Source organism: Panthera pardus, unplaced genomic scaffold, assembly GCF_024362965.1.
Source record: "Panthera pardus isolate Hobbes unplaced genomic scaffold, ASM2436296v1 HiC_scaffold_13, whole genome shotgun sequence".
Classification (NCBI taxonomy): domain Eukaryota; kingdom Metazoa; phylum Chordata; class Mammalia; order Carnivora; family Felidae; genus Panthera; species Panthera pardus.
This window is the reverse complement of record NW_026526688.1, coordinates 80,769,267-80,783,839: the sequence shown is the minus strand read 5'-3', so window position 1 is coordinate 80,783,839 and position 14,573 is coordinate 80,769,267. Positions and strand designations below refer to the sequence as shown.

At 33.9% G+C, this 14,573-nt stretch overlaps 1 protein-coding gene across 5 annotated transcripts in view; it reads right to left on the bottom strand.

Annotated features, from left to right (window-relative positions):
• The window catches only part of SLC10A7 (solute carrier family 10 member 7), a 250,490-nt gene that overhangs the window by 160,436 nt on the left and 75,481 nt on the right, over nt 1-14,573 (bottom strand). For 3 of the 5 annotated variants that reach the window (XM_019420816.2, XM_019420803.2, XM_053901214.1), the window contains exon 5: nt 14,410-14,448. The exons of the other annotated variants lie outside the window; for them this stretch is intronic. In XM_019420816.2, the coding sequence (XP_019276361.1) occupies nt 14,410-14,448 (39 nt within the window). The remainder of the gene's footprint in view (nt 1-14,409; nt 14,449-14,573) is intronic. 5 annotated transcript variants of the gene reach the window in all.

The window sequence follows — 14,573 nt, the reverse complement described above, 5'->3', positions numbered from 1 at the left end:
TTGCAAGTTCAAGTTATTTGCTTCCTCATTATCACCTTGGCTTTCTTATTTTCTTTCTTTTTCTCTTTTGGTAGTTTCTATTTTCTAAGTACTTTTAATGACTCTCAGATATGGATTTTATCCATTTTTTTTTTATACACCATTGATTGGTTTTCCTGTTTTTCAGACTTAAATTTTTACCTCTCCTCTAGGATACTGTACAATTTTTCAGTATTGTCTAGTAATTCAGCTCTCACTTGTCAATTTAATTATATATTTTACAAGTTGTTAAAATATAAACTTTAATGATAAAATACTTTTCCTTAATACTAAGAGCGCAACAATTCTCTACAATGCCATATAATGGCAATCACTTATTACATCCTCTTATTTATAAATCTGCAGCTCTTTATATATGTAGTAATCACACTTGTAGCAATCTTTCATGGAAAACTTTCTGACATTTAAAATCAATTATTTCAATGATAAGAAGATATGGATTGGTAACAAATTATATAGGGATAATCTGCCATTATCTACTCACAGAGAGTTATCATAAGAAGAGAGTCTTACAAATTACCCAATATCAAGTTTAGATGTAATAATGAGTTTTCACTCCCATTCTAAATCAACACAGCGAATAGAAAGCAATATAAATTTTGGCTGTATCATATGTTTTATTGAAACTAAAAGCTTCCAATTTAAAATCATTTTAACATAAGTAAGAAAAATGTGATAATGAATTAAAATGATACCAGGATTTCTGTCAAATGAATTCAACATTTAATTGTAATCACTAACATACATTTAACTGTGTATCATATACAAGATATTTTACAATCTTCGATAGAAGAAGAGAGGTTAAAATAACATTCAGTGAATGATTTCTATTTATGCGTTTAACAAATAATTTTTGAGTGCTTACCATGTGCCAGATACTATATGTGCCGTGGCTAGAGCAGTGAACCAAATGAACCCAAACAACCAAAACCAATACCTGCTTTCATTTCCAAAAAGGGAGACAGACAGTAAACATAAGTAAATATGTAATATATTACAAGATACATATTTTAGGAAAAAAATTAAAAGAACAGGATGATAAGAACTGCCAGAGGTGGGAGAGAATAGAATTTTAAAGTAATTATGCTAACCAATTATAATCTTGATGGAAAGCCTTCCTAAGAACTAAACAACCATTAAAAAAAAAAAATGCTGGAGGCAGTCTTCAAGGGGCAGATGGTCTTTCAAGAAGAGATGGATATGATATGGAAAGGATGAAATAGTGTAAGCAAAGAGGCAAGAGGAGAGGGAGGAGAAGAGTGAATCAATAGCGAACAGGGGAAGGAAAGAAAGGTGCCAGAGAGAGAGGGGATGGGCTGCACCAGGAGGAATCAGCACTGAAGGGCCAGTAAGACGGTGAGCAAGTAAGAGCCACTGAAGGCACTGGAGCATGGGGCTGACATATGAAAGTAGTTAGGTGAAGACAGCTAACCTCACAACAACGTATAGGGTGGTGGTGAGAAAGAAGGTAGAATGTATCATCTTGGCTTTTGGAAATTACCAGAAGCACAATAATGTTAATAAACATCACCTCTCCCAAATGAATGGATAAAAAGAGTAACAACATAGGCTTTCAAATGAAAATAGGAACATTTTAGAAAATAACTACTTAAAAGACAATTGCCTGAAAGATAAGAAAACTAAACCACAAATATTGGCCACTACACCAAACAGCACTATAAACATGGTGGAAATTTTTAACTTAATTACATTACTTATTAGAAACATCACAGAAAAAGCTACCCAGAAGAAGTTAAGTGTAGTTCTGTCAAAAGAGAAAGAAAACATATTAACTGTAGACTCATAGTATAACTGTCAGTGGACGTGTAAAATCCGAATCAATGCTCATCTCATGGAGATCTGTGAGGCTTTGACTTTAATTTCCAAGACACTGTGTTCACATCCTGAGATTGTCCTCCCCTGACCAGTAGAGCCCATTCAATGATAAAAGTTAAAGTCAAATGGATCAGGTTTTTTAAATTACAAACTTATTTTTGGAAAGTCCCCTATTATTCAAAACTCTATTTCACCTGCAATCTTCCAAATAGAAACATTTTACTGTCGATTTTTGTGACTATCTGCAGATTAATTGATAAAGAGCAATAAGAGGTTTCTTTTTTTTTTCAATATATGAAGTTTATTGTCAAATTGGTTTCCATACAACACCCAGTGCTCATCCCAAAAGGTGCCCTCCTCAATACCCATCACCCACCCTCCCCTCCCTCCCACCCCCCCTCAACCCTCAGTTTGTTCTCAGTTTTTAACAGTCTCTTATGCTTTGGCTCTCTCACAATAAGAGGTTTCTATAATTTTCACTCTTCTATGTACATACCCATTTACACTTCAAACAAATAATCTTAAGTAACTGTATTAATGTCATGTGTAATATCCTAAGATGGAGAAATAACTTTTAACAGTCATGAATACTGATCTAATTATTTTCAGGGACAAGCATACATGTCACTATGTAGATATGAAAGTAACACTACAAAGCTGGGCTTACGAGGAAAAAAAAGAAAACCAGTAAGGACAGTAACAACATAAATTGACTTCTTTAGCTAATGACACCATAATCAGGTGAAGTGCTTTCAAACTTACTCATATTTACTGAACTCTCATATAACAGGCTTTGCTTTTTAACATATATCAGATATACACTGTGTCTATAAAACTGGAAGAAAATACATGTGAAATTTTACCTGACATTGTGATTAGAAAAGGGCTTAATAAGTATAAAGGCTATGAAAAAAAAATCCATTAAGGGAAAGGTGAATACATTTGACAGACATGAAAACTTTAAACTTCTACAAACATATGTAAAGTAATGAATCCCAATTTGTACGTGGCACCATATACACACATGAACTCAAACTGGAGCAAAGACCTCAATGCAAAAACAAAACCTCTAAAACATCTAGAAGAAAACATCGGGGAAAAATCTTCGTGACTTTGGTTTGAATAAGGATTTCTTAGAAAGGACACAGAAACCATGAACCATGAAAGAAAAAAAATAGATGAATTGAGTTTTATCAAAATTTAAAACTCCTGCTTTTTGAAAGATACTATTAAGAAAGTGAAAGACAAGCCACAGACTGGGAGAAAACACTTGCAAATACATATCCCTAAATGACTGCTGTCCAGAATATATTTACAAATTCACAATGTAATTATAAGAAAACAACTCCATAAGAAATGGGCAAGAGATTTGAACAGATATACAGATGGCAAATAAGTACATAAAAAGATGTCCAACATCATTAGCTATCAGGAAAATACAAATGAAAGCTATGATAACAAATTACTGTACACCTATTAGAATGGCTAAAATAAAAAATACTGCTAATACCCTGGGCTGGCTAGTACCCTGTGCAGCGCTAAATTCCTCAGACATTCCTGGTACGAATGGTACAACCACTCTGGATGATGGTATGGTGGTTTTCTGCAATGTCCAACATACACTTACCATGTAACTCAGCAATCCTACACCTAGGTATTCCCCCAGAAGAAATGAAAATATACATCTACACAAAAACCTACACACAAATGCTTATAGCAGCTTTATTCATAATTGCCAAACACAGGAAACTATATGAAGTTCATCAACTGCTAAACTGATAGTGCAATACTATTCAGCAATAAAAAGGAGTGAGCTACCGATAGACAATACAACAGCAAAGGTGAATCACAAAAACAAATACGAAGTGAAAGAAGCCAGAATCAAAAGCCTACACATGGTGTGATTCCATTCATAGGACCTTCTGGAAAAGGCAAAGTATAGGGCCAAGAAAGAAATCCAGTGATTGCCAAAGGCTGAAGATGGGTAAGGGGACGACTGACTACAAAGAGGCAAGAAGAACTTTTGGGAGGGATGGCAATATTCTTTATCTTGAGTGAGGCGGTAGTTACATGACTGTTACATTTTGTCAAAACTCATAACTGTACATCTAAAATGGGTCGATTTTTCTGTATAAAAATTATATCTTAATACATCTGACTTAAATTTTAAACTTCTGTCAATTAAAAATCATCTCCTCTCACCCCTCCACACAAATAAATTAAAAGGTTGAACACAGTGGCTCCTGAGTGGCTCAGTCGGTTAAGCATCCAATTCGATTTTGGCTCAGGTCATGATCTCAGTTTGTGAGCTCAAGCCCTGTGTCGGGCTCTGCCCTGACAGCACAGAGCCTGCTTGGATTTCTCTCTCTCTCTCTCTCTCTCTCTCTCTCTCTCTCTCTCTCCCTCTCTCTCTGCCCCTCCCCCGCTTGTGCTCTCTCTCTCTCTCTCTCTCAAAATAAATATTTTTTTTAAAAAAGGTTCAAGACAAACAAGCAAAAATATTTGCAATATGTGAAATAGAGTATTCATATCCTCAATATAAAAAGACTGTTTTGAAACCAAAATAGGCATCCCAAAAGAAACATAAGTAAAGTATATGAATAATTGACAACAGAAGGATCTCAAATGGCCAATAAACAGATAATAAGTAATAAATAAATAATAATATAATAATAAAATAATATATATATATTTATATATATATAAATAATATAATAATAAAACATCAACTTCTCAAAAAGTTATAATTAAAGTAAAACAAGGGTTTGCTAAAACTTTTAAAAAGTAATAATTAGAGTTGGTGATGATAAAGAAAAATGAGTATTTCTGAACGTCTACATATTCGGATGATAATTTTTTTTTAATATTTCTGGATGGCAACTTAGCAACATCAAGAATCCTTTAAAAGTTTGTAGCATTTTACTCAGTTTTTGTTCTCTTAGGGACTCCTCCTAAGATGGATAATTAAAAGGGAGAATCACAAATATTTATGCACAAAAATATTGTGGAAGCTTTTTTTTTAAATAATAGTAGAAGAATATAGACAACCCATATGACTGTCAATGGAGAAACAACTAAATAAATATCATACCCTGTCCAAAAGAATATTATTATTATTCATTATATAAAGCAAAATCAAGTAAACAAGGTAGAAATAAGAATATGAGGAAATGTGTATAGATGTTGTTAAAGGGGAAAGGTAGAAAATAAAATCGTCTATATAATGCAATTCCAATTTTATTAACTATATGTACAAAATACATAGGACATACACCAAAATGCTCAGAGTAGTTATATCTAGGTGATTCTATCTCTATTTTTCAAAAGTTCTATAATAAACATATAATAACCACTGTAGTAGCTTTTATGAAGTTAATTCTTAACACAATGATGTAACACGATGTTATATGTAATAGAATAAGGTATACATACAGTAAGATACTTTTGTAAGTCAGTTTTTGATGTAGTTACAAATTGAATCTGGTCTCTGACAAAACTGCTTTTAAAAACAACCAAGCTGGCAGACACACAAACTTAAAATCCAGTTTTCCTTACAGCTGTAATCAAAATGGAATGGTTTTGTTTGTTTGTTTTGTGATAACTGGAGATGATCGTCTACTACCTTACCCGACGTTCTGTAGTTATAAGAAGTGGTCACCAAACTTTGTGGGTCCAAATCATCAGTTGGCAACTAAGAATCGGTTTGGGGAACTATACTGTGAGAAATGCCATTTAAATCCAGCAAGTTTTACTCTCCTTTCGGAGTTCTAGAACCTCACCCAGAGCCTAGCACATAGTAGGAAGTCCACAAATGTTTCATTAAATAAAACTGATATAAGGTCAAACAGTGACATGAAGTGAATTAGAGCTAAAAGAGCTGATGTCTCATTTTTTTTTATTTCAAACTACAATCTGCCATTTCCAATAACACAGACGATTATTTTTGAGAAGTACTAAATGTTTACTCAAAAACCTGAATCCTCAATGGAATTTAGGTGTCTAGCATTGCTTTCATCATAAAGATCAGTAATCAAACGAAACATTATTTTTGGTTGGTAGAATCCAAAAGTTGATATAGTTCATGCAACCTCAGATGCCCTCCTGCTTCTTTCCATATGTCCCAATTTATTTTGGAATGGCAGTGGGGTCTTGAATCAATGAGGTATATTAATAATAGAAAATTATTAATTTTCCCTCTCCCCTGCCTGCCATGGGATTTGACATTCTCACCTTGAGAATCTATAATACAGACAAAGATAGAAGAAACCTCGTTCGGCTCACCACATTATTATCCCCAGATCCCCCAAATATTAGCTTAATAAATAGAGTAATCAAGTAAGCTTCTGGTGTGGAGGAATGAGAACTATCTCCCACATTATCATTACTAATTATGGGTATCTCCTACTAATGGTCATAAACTCAGCAGTTCTGTAGTTGGCTGGATTCACATTAAGGAAATGTAGTCATTTTAACCAACCTAACCACTAGGATCATGTTTCTTAGGAGACCATATCCTGCCCTCCCCCCATTTACATTTATTTATTTTTATCTAACTGGGTATAACAGCAAGTATTTTCCAGAATGGTATTTTAAAAATTAATAAAAATAGAAATGAAACTACATGGCATTTGTTAAAGGGTAATAAAATAACTTCAGTCAATTGGCTGGTTCTACACCAGTAGATTTCTTTAAATAGTAATGAAATCATTGCTTTAAAAAAAAAATCCATCATTATTAAAATAAAAAAAAAAAGTTGCCTCAGCCTCCGCCAAAATTAGATTTGTAAGTTGCTGGTCATTCCTATAATTAAATCTATGTCACAAATTTGCAAGAAAAATGGTCACTGTGACTAATGCATTTACTTGCCACACAAGTCCTGTCAGATGACACAGACAGAGCTTAAACAGAGTAAGGTTTCTATACATTTTTATTAAGTAACAAAGACCATTTTTAATCACAGCACTTCAAACACTAGTCTGCTTTAGAAACAAACCCAAATGTAGCTACAGCAGGGTTCTCCTTGCCAGCATCATAACTTATTTACCTCTGCAAACATGTTTGGCTCACATGCATACCGCTCTTCTGGACAAACGTTACATGGGAAAGAACTCTGACAAAGAAACAATAACATGTTCAGGTTGCTAGACTCCCTGGTTAGGACCTTTCTTCTTTTGACCTCCCCAGATGGTTCTAATTCACCTCTGATGAAATGACTAAGAGATGACTTTAGAGAGAACAGTGCTGAGCAAAGTGGAAGTCAAAGCAAGATGACATAAACGACACACGAGCAAAGAAGTAGTGACGAGACCTTCTCTCTTTTCAAAAACTCTTTTCAATCTTTTAGATTGCAGGAAGAGGCTGTTTTGGGTTTGGGGCCAGTACTAATTTTACTTTATTATCAAAAAGAGGACAGGCTATGAGCTCAGAGACTTATGAAGGCAGCAGTTTAGCTACCAATTAACAATAGTTTTTTTTTTCCATTTGATTTAATTTCAGTGGCCTTCTATTCATGACAAAATTGTTTTATGTGTTGATGTCAAGTTTCACTTTTTAAAAAATATTTATTTTTGAGAGATAGAGACAGAGCGAGAGCGGAGGAGGGACAGAGAGAGAGAGGGAGACACAGAATCCAAAGCAGGCTCCAGGCTCTGAGCTGTCAGCACAAAGCCCGAGCCCTCGAACCACAAGCCCATAAGATCATGATCCAAGCCAAAGTGGAATGCTTAACCAACTGAGCCATCCAGGTGCCCCAAGTTTTACTTTTTAAAAAAGTTAAATTTTAAAAGTGAGTTTTAGACACCCCAGTCTGGCTCAGTCAGCAGGGTGTGCAACTCTCAATCTTGGAGTTGTGGGTTCAAGCCCCACTTTAGATGTAGAAAGAACTCAAAAAAAAAAAACTTTAAGTGGGTTTTAACTTAATACAAATAACATATTGACACGGCAAAGGTCATAAAAAGTGCCTGAAATTTGGAAGACATTGCTTTGAAGGCAGTTCTTGTCTTCCCTCTTTTTAAAATCTTTTATTGTTATTTTCTTCACATATTTGCTTCAGTGTCTAGGAGAGTGCCTTGAATAATGGACTCTGAGTATATGTGTGTTAATTTTATATCCTACCTTCCTATTTTGTCCCATACTAATAAATAACCCAACTGCATCTTTTTAAAGAATAAGTAGTCTGTTCTTAGCAATTCAGCTTTTATAACATTCATTTGCCCAAAAAGGTGATTCAATGAAATATATAGCATAACGATGGGCTCTATTTTATCAAGGGAGAAACCTACTTCCCATTGTCTGAACAGAGTTCATAAGGTATTTTAAAACCCAAAATAGGTTATTTTAAATTCTAGTTTTATCAAGTCCTTAGCAGTAAGGAACGAACTTGAGATAACATTCTATAAGGTGGTACTGAAAAGTGTTTAATTGTCTGCTCTGGAATGTAAGCTCAATGAAAATAAAAGCCTGTTTTATAAAAAAAGTCATGAACTTTTGGGGGAAAACCAAAATCACAACTGAGTAATTTGGGTTGGTCAGGATTTTAAGCAAACAAAGAAAAAAAAAATCAGCGTAGTTTCCAGTGTTACACAAAATGAGTATTCCACAAACATAAACAAAACTAGAAATTGACATTCTAGATTTAGGCGAAAGGAAAGCTAATGTAACAGTTGAGTCTTCTCTGGTTACAACCCTTAACCCTCTTCATTAATATTTGAGATTCTTGCTCTGATTTTTAAAAAGCAATCAATGAATAACAAAGTAAATGTGCTTCCTCTCTGACCATGCTAAGTGTGGCTTACTACATTTTTGTATAAGAAAGCAAGAATAAAACAGGTGGTAAACACATATCCTGAGTTATTAAAACATGTCACTTGTGTTTGGAATTTCCTTTCTTCAAGCAACTTTAAGAGTATCATTTAACTATTCAAATCTTACTACAAAGCTGGGTAGTAATGGCAGACCAGCCAAAGCTGAGAGGGAAGGCAGAACAACAATAGAGTAAGGGAAGAAAAATATATTCTGGCTAGTTATTCAGCTTAAGGCAAGGAGTTCCTTTTAACCCCTATTTGTTTTAGAATAGCTTCTGCTCATTCCCGTAATGAGCAGAATTACTTTAAAAGAATTATTTTAAAAGAATTACATAAAATCAACCCATTTCTTTATACTTTAAATGAAGAGATTTAGAGAGTAAATAATAACTCTTACAGATATTTTTTAGACTTGGTGTTATACATTCACAAAGATGATTTAATTTTGCTTATAACTCTTTGCTAATGTTTCAGAATCCTTACATTTATGAATTGCTATGATGTCATATAACACAGTTATTAGAAACTCAATTTGGCATGATCAGCTTTGTCACTCACCAAGGTTTCCTCAGGAATTACCAAACTCCCTCAAGAGTTACCAAAAATAATAAAATAGGCTGAGGAGTCTGAAAGGCAAAAGCTCTACCTTTTCCTGTCAAACTTTAACCTATAATTCTTGAAGACATGGAACCATTCAATTTAGCCCCCAAACCAAAAATGCCAAAACTCTAACAAATCATGTGATCAGATTTTTTTCAACACAGTTAAATCTTTTTAAACTAAAGAGAGGATTTTTCAATTGCAATTGTTTTAAAAGTTGCCAATATCTATTTTTTAATCTTTCTTTTGATGAGGAAGCAGCACATGAGATGGTTGAACTTGAAATGCCTGATGTTATACAGAAAAAATATATATATACATATATATATATATTCTTTTTACAACAATTTAGTTATTCAGAGAGGTGGCTATCAAATTTTATTAAAATCTCATCAACTGAGAAAACTTAAAACAGTTATTATACCTCACAATTATTGTAAACAGAACAATTTAAATGAGAGGAGGAGATAATGACATTAACTTCTTAACTTAAAGCAATCCTCTGTGGCATGATTTTAAAATATGCTCTTGGTCTGAAATTTATGTAAATTGAATTCATCTATCATTGGTTATTACCAGCCTAGCTACATTAGAAAAAAACAAAACACAGTTTTCTGTAACAATTAGTTCTTAAAAACACTGTGTTTTAATTAGACCTGGGACATTATTAAACTAGCTATAAATATGTACAGTATTTTATGGGGTATACCCAGATGTCTAAAAATCAACAAAAATGCCCTCAGAGTTCTTTCTTCAAAAATTCATCTAAAAAAAAGGCTTTCATTCAAAGTTTTAATGGAATCTGAAGTAAATGCCCTTTTTAGATTCTATTTACGTAACTACAAAAGAAATGGTCACTTGTAACTAGAGAATAATCAGAGAACAATCATTAGTCAGAGATAACCAATTCTTCATTTTATGGATGTCCATGGCCATGCCAAAAAAAAAAAATTCATGGATGAGCTTGGAAAAAACTTAGATCATACAAATATTTTATATAAATTATCCCATTTAATGCTCACCACAACTGTATAGTTTAGGTACTATCTACTCCATTTTATATATAAGGAAGGTTATGTGATTAGGCTAGTAATTCAGTCAAATGAAGATTTAAGCCATTCTGATTCCAGAAACCATAGTACTACCCCTCCTCCTAAATTTTAAGAGTGAGTATTTTTCATTTATAAAGAGAATTCCAAAAACACTGTAACAAGTACTATCCTTTACGAATTACAAAATAAGAAACAAGTGTTGGTGAGGATGTGGAGAAACAGGAAGGTTTGTAAACTGTTGGTGGGAATGCAACCTAGTGCAGCCACTGTGGAGAACAGTATGGACTTTCCTCACAAGGTTAAAAATAGAACTACTGTACAATCCAGTAATCACGCTACTGGGTATTTACCTAAAGAATAAAAAAACATTAATTCAAAGAGATACACGCACCCCTATGTTTATAGCAGCATCATTTATAATAGCCAAATTATGAAGCAGCCCAAGTATCCATTGACAGATGAGTGGATAAAGAAGAGGTGATAGATCGATCGATCGACCGATCTACAACGGAATATTATTCAGCCGTTAAAAAGCATGAAATCCCACCATCTGCAACAACATGGATGGAGCTAGAGATTATTATGCTAAGTGAAATAAGTCGGTCACAGAAAGACAAATACCGTATTATTTCATTTACATTTGGAATTGAAGAAACAAAACAAACGAGCAAAGGGAAAAAAAAAAGAGAGACAAACCAAGAAACAGATTCTTAATTATAAAGAACAAACTGATGGTTACCAGAGGTGTGGTGGGTGGGGAGATAGGTTAAATAGGTGATGGGGATTAAGGAGGGTACTTGTAATGAGCACCGGGTGATGTACAGAATTGTTGAATCACTATATTGTAAGCCTGAAAATAATACAACAGCATAGTATAGGCCCGAAAATAATATATAAGTATGTTAACTATACAAGAATTAAAAAAAAAAAAAAAACTCAATAAAATTTTTAAGTAAATTAAGTGAAAAATGAAAAAAAAAAAGAATAGCAAACTAAAACATGAAGGTTACAATTCAGAATTTCCTTCCTCTAAAATAAGTCCTTTTCCTAAGCCCAAATCAAACACCAACTTCTCCCTGAAGCCTTCTCATATCATTCAACTGAGATTAATCTTTTCTGACCTCTTGGCAATTGCTGTACACTGCTCACATGAAGAAAGTGCTAGCTCCCTTTTAATACTTATTCTCTTCTTTCTTAGTAACAGAAATCCAATTTTTAGCTCTTAGCAACCTGCCACATGTCCCAACCTCTCCAGTGGCTAAGTAGGATTGCTTGAGTAAGTTCTGCAATAAGATATGACTGCAAGGATGATGTTGGAATTCTAGGAATGCAAATTAAACAAAGCAAACTTAGATTTTAGGAGAGCTCTGTGCTTTCCCAGGATAAAGACTTTACTAACCAGGTATCTTTTTTTGGCTGGAGCTCCAGCAGCTGTCTTGGACCATGAGGTAAGCTTGAGGAAGGAAAGTGCAGGCTGTGGAGGTTGGAGGAGAAAGATAGGTATATCCATCCACAATGAGACCATGAAGCCACCATGCAACACTTGGACAGCCTCCTTCCAGATTTTACATAGTAGAAATATAAACTTCTGTCCTGTATGCCACAATTATTATTTTTTCTGTTAAATAATCTGAAACTAATTCTAATGGATTTAGTCCAGACTCATACATAGTTCATAATCCAATTTGTTCATAATCCATAGTTCGTAATCCATAATTGTAACTACGGGGGGGGGGGGGGGAAGAAATAGAATTATTATTTCTTATAACACTGGAACAAAATATCTCCAGTCATAATTTGCATTCTCAAACCCTTTCTGGTAACTTTTAACTTTGAGAAAGAAAGGGGGTAACAGGGGCTCCTGGGTGGCTCAGTCGGTTAAGCAAATGACTCTTGGTTTTGGCTCACGTCATGATCTCATGATTCGTGAGCTGGAGCCCTGCATCGGGCTCTGCGCTGACAGCACGGAGCCTGCTTGGGATTGTGTCTCCCTTTCTCTCTGCCCCTCCCCTGCTCACTCTCTATCTCTGTCTCTCAAAAATAAAAAATAAACATTTTTCAAAAAGCGGGTAACAGAGGGGGAAGGAAATATGGAAAAAGACACTTCTGCCTCTCTGCCATCACTCATGCCAGTTCTCCTCCTTTCTTCTCTACTAGCTAAATCCTACCATACTTCAAGGACCAACTCAGCAAAATGGCTTCTGTCTGACTTTCCAATTCAGAGTGCCTATGGCCTGTGCCATTTCACAGTCCTACATCATCTAGTAACATCTTTGGTTTGACCTGTTAACTTTTACATTGTATTTTTCTGTGAGTCATATCCACAACACAGTGGGACCCACATCATGTATCTTGCACCCTCCACGGCTATTAGAAAACCATCTCTGTGTAGTAGGAGATCACTAAGTACTTTTGATTAGTTGAATTAAAATAAAAAAAGAGGAAAAAGAGCAGAAGACTAACGAGTGAGAATGCACAACTTCTTAGAAGTGCAAGAGTAGAATAAAGATCCTAAAGAGTCCCTAGAACAGGTATTACTTTCCTGGACCTTATCAAATAATCAGGCCTGGGAGAACACATATTCCGATATGTTCACTGTTCACACAATCAGTGCAAAACTCAAAACTATACTTAGTGAGCTTGTCCTCCAACTAAGGGACGGTGTATTTAAGTATTTTAGTTACTTAGACAATTGCCTCAAACTTATTTTCTCAATTACTGTAGATGTTTAAAGAGTAAGAGATTCAGCTTAGAAGTCATGCTTTGGTAGTGGATGTATATGATTCTAAACTATATAAAAAATCTGGCTTCCAGCAAGATCATATTTTACAGATATTATTTTGTCAATTGTGACAAATAATGAAAAATAATACTTAGATGAAAAAAACGATTTAACAAAATACTACTGAGTCTGGAACAAGTAGCTCAAGAGCTCATTTCCATTAAATAGACACTATTAACTCTCTTCTAAAACCCAATAATACGACATCAGAAATAACATTACTACTTCTTTAAAAATAAGGTCTACTCTAAGCATAAATTTTGCAGAAGCTACATCATTTAAAGCTCTAGAACATCGGGACCTTCAAAGCTGTGTAGCACTACATAGAATTAACATCATGTAACAACACGTTTAAAAGCTCCAGCTACATTCAGATGCATACAGTAGTGACATAAAGAGCATTTTAAACAGAAGTAACTGATATTTTGCCTAGACTCGTGAACTATTTTATACCCTCCTGATTTTATTCTCAATTATTTGCAAATCACTGTACTTCATATCTGTTCATGAACTATGGACCTAAAAACACAATATTCTAATTTATTTTCATGAATTTGGCAAAGTTTTAGGGAGGGCATAAATAAAAGTAATTAACAGAAAACTCAGTTTCTTTCTCATTCTTTCATAAAACAAACCAAGTCTTTGTTATATCATTATTTAAAAACCGATTGAAAACGCTACAACAGAATCGTCCTTAGAATTCTATTAGCTCTACTTATGAACACTGAACTATTTTCTAACCTTTATACCATTTATAGTTCACATGTCAAAAAAATATTGCATTTTCCTCCAAATTACTCATTAATTATTTCCTCATTTCAAATTTTTTTCACACAGATTTCTCAGAAGCATCCATGACAGTAGCTTCTTTGACAGTGAAATGAACAAAATAAATGACATGTCAACAAGTAAATTAGCATTCCCTTTCTGACCAGCTGGGTCATGTTTCCTTTTCAAAATCCTTAGTCCCATGATACAAAATAATAATAATCTAAAAGACCTCATTAAATGATCAATATATTGACATAACTTCTATAAGGAGATACACAGTGTTTTAATTGATTCTTGAATCCATTAAATGGAATATTAAACCCAAGCCTCCAAATTATAATGTAAGAGAACATTTCCTTTACTTATTAACTAATTTCTTCAGGGTATGGTTAACGGCACATAAAAAGATTCAAAAACTTTTATATTTAATCCAATAGTAAAAAAAGTCCCAATTTTCACTAAAGCTTTCATATAAACAACATCACAACAAAAGTTATTATAGACAAGTTAAACCATATTTACTTACCAAAAAACTTCCAAAGGCTGAATTAAATATTGCAGCTGCCTATAAAGAAAATAAATAGGGGGAAAAACTCACTGAAAGTAAATAGGAAAAAGAAAAGCAAAGATTATCATTCTCCCATCCCCCACTATTCAAAACCCTAAAACATTGACTCTATAAAGCAAAGT